We start from the raw sequence: 2,632 nt of genomic DNA, 5'->3' as shown, positions 1-2,632 counted from the left end.
AACCTTGAGTTTGCCCTCCACTCCCTCTACACTTTCAAGCTCCACCCATCCCACCAGCACCGTCGTGCCGGTTTCCGCCAGAAAAGGAGCAATTTCTGTGCCATGCCGACGGCATTATTATTGGCCAGGTCGCCCCGTATGTCAGTCCGGAGTTTCGCCAGTGCCAGGCTACATATTACTGCTTTGTTCGGTTCGCCTGCACGATGGCCCCATCGGTCATCATGGTTGAAACCGCTGGCTTGTCGTCAGCAATGAATATATATATACACAAAGAGCACACGAATAAGGGAGTAAATACGGGAGCTTACCCAGCGGTCAACATCTCAATCAGATGCTGTTCAGTAGATCCGGGCTCGTCGCTTTTTCGGAGTCCCGAGAAGATCCCGTCCTGTTTCAACAAGGCCCTCCCAGCGGCTCGTTTCACTTCGATCATCTCTGGATGCTCGATATTGACTACGGGCGGTATTGCGTAGAAGTCAAGGTCTTCGCGGAGCACGATGATACCCGCACGGCCCTGCAACATATCCCTCGTGGACCCATGCATCGGGTCCATGGCGTAATCTCCTTCAGGCGATGTGGTTGGGGATGGAGAGGATGAGGGAATTGATTGCGCCACAGAGCGGAAGAAATCTAACATGTATTGAAGGGAAGCTGGGTCGTACTAAATGGAATCATATCATGTGGATGAGTGCCGTGTTTGGCTAAGGATAATGGAAAGGGGGATTTTAAGTATACGGAGGGGAGGGATATGCAAACTTACGTCGACAGGGTATACATCACCTTCATGGAACGTCCCCATATGCCCATCAGGAAGGAGCCCATTCGGGAATAAGGAAAGAAGAACGAATTCTGGTAGAGTGAGTAGTTCATCGCGCGACAGTGTAAATCGTGTACCACTATCCACCCCATTTTTCAATTAGTTCCAGAATAGTTTCTGTTATATAAGGATTTCGTCTGCAGAGAAACTAACCGTAAATCTAACGTGATGTGCTCATCGCCTCCAATATCTTTGAAATAGAAAATGAATTAGCAAACTTCAGGAATGCCAAAGCAATGTATGTTTGCATATAATTGTGGGGGGTACGCGTACCTCCAAGCGCATTCACCGGGCCTCCACCTGTTTGTTGTACTTGCGTAATAATAGATGCAGCTCCTCCTGCGGCGGCCATGACGTAGGTAAAGGACTCGAGCGGACTATACCCTTCAGTATATGGCGGTGGCGGCTCTCCGTCGTCTGGACCTTTGCCCGATGCTTCTCCTGTCTTATCTCGCGAAAGAGCCGCTTTAGTATCTAAGATAACAGGCGATTGCGCAAGTGATTGGGATTGGAGGGTGGAGGGTTCTTTGAATGGCTGTGCTGGTGAGAATGCCGGGAAACACGGCGAACCAGATTCTGTGACGGATGTCTGGATGCGACTGAGCTCCTCGTCAGCAGCCGGGCTGGAGTACAGGGATGAGAAAGGTGGCGGGTAGGATGAGGGAGAGGGAAATGGAAAGGCAAAGTGGTTGCCCGAGGAAGAGGAGTTTGGCGAGTGAAGAGGTGGAGCGGTATAGGAATCGTCGTCGTTCTCCACGGTGCGTGACGTGCGGCGTGAACTAGATGGCTGCGCCGTCCTGGGCGAGCGTGATGGGTCTTGAATGCTCGACAACGCGATGGAGGATGGGTAGTAATTAGGTTTAGATATCGGTCTGACGAGTTTGGAGGTCTGGGTCTTAAATTATGGGTTGTCCTCTGCTTGGTTGCATGCGATGCGGAATGGGATTGTGGGAGTTATGCTCCACAGACAATGGGAGTCTGACCAGAAGGCGAAGGAGGGTAGAGGTTGGGATAAGGTAGTAAAGTCGATCTAAAGGAACCTAAGGAGCAAAGGCGGGAACGAAGTAAGGAACATAGAGGATGACGAAGCAGGGGATAGTCAGAGCAGCTTGGAAAGCCTAGGGGGTTATGCGATAGAGATGTAAGAAAATTGACGCTATGAGGTATATGGACGGGGCTGGACCGGACCGGACGGGTGGATGGAATGAATCTGAATTATCTGAGGAGAAATCGGTGCTGAGTGGTAGTGTTGTGGTGATGTGATGTGATGGCGGTGGCAGTAACTATTTAGCTGGGGAGTTGAGATGAACGTTGGAAGTCAAAGAGTGCCAGAACCATGGACAGCCTCCAACCTCCAGCCCCTGAACTGCGCCGAACAAAGCTCCAGTCACTTTGGCACCTACAACGATTATTACTTGTCAAATAACACACCACCTCTTGTTGGCCATATTTAATCTCAAATGCACCGTCGAGATTCAACTTCCAAGTCTCAGGAGTACATTGCATCTTTACAGTGTTGTCCAGTCCAACGCAGTCTGCACCGTATGTATATATGCATGATAAAAATGAAATATCTAAAATACAAAATAAAATGCCTGCTCTCCAAAAGACATACCGAATTCCGGGGATCATGTATATAACAATGTCTTTGCCTGTGCTCTTGCCTCCTCAACTAAGCCCAATATTCAAGATGAATTCCAAAAGTCCGGGAAGGTTTTTTTTAAAAGAAAAAAAAGACATAGCTCATTAAGTGTCTCGTAATGCGGGATATGTATCTTCCAAGGAAAGGCGTTCGCTGTAGCTTGACAATGCAGT

At 49.1% G+C, this 2,632-nt stretch overlaps 1 protein-coding gene across 1 annotated transcript; it reads right to left on the bottom strand.

Annotated features, from left to right (window-relative positions):
- Positions 1 to 26: 26 nt before the first annotated feature.
- Positions 27 to 2,323, bottom strand: HCAG_08940 (conserved hypothetical protein; the record flags this gene model as incomplete). Its single annotated transcript, XM_001536055.1, has 7 exons — positions 27 to 234; positions 309 to 661; positions 761 to 896; positions 971 to 1,007; positions 1,091 to 1,440; positions 1,801 to 1,847; positions 2,249 to 2,323. The coding sequence occupies 7 exons, from the start codon at positions 2,321 to 2,323 to the stop codon at positions 27 to 29; spliced, it is 1,206 nt and encodes a 401-aa protein (XP_001536105.1).
- Between the last annotated feature and the right edge of the window lie 309 nt (positions 2,324 to 2,632).

This window comes from Histoplasma capsulatum, genomic scaffold (assembly GCF_000149585.1).
Source record: "Histoplasma capsulatum NAm1 scaffold_14 genomic scaffold, whole genome shotgun sequence".
In the NCBI taxonomy this organism is placed as follows: domain Eukaryota; kingdom Fungi; phylum Ascomycota; class Eurotiomycetes; order Onygenales; family Ajellomycetaceae; genus Histoplasma; species Histoplasma mississippiense.
Note: the sequence above shows the minus strand (reverse complement) of the source record. Positions and strands in the feature narration are given on the sequence as shown.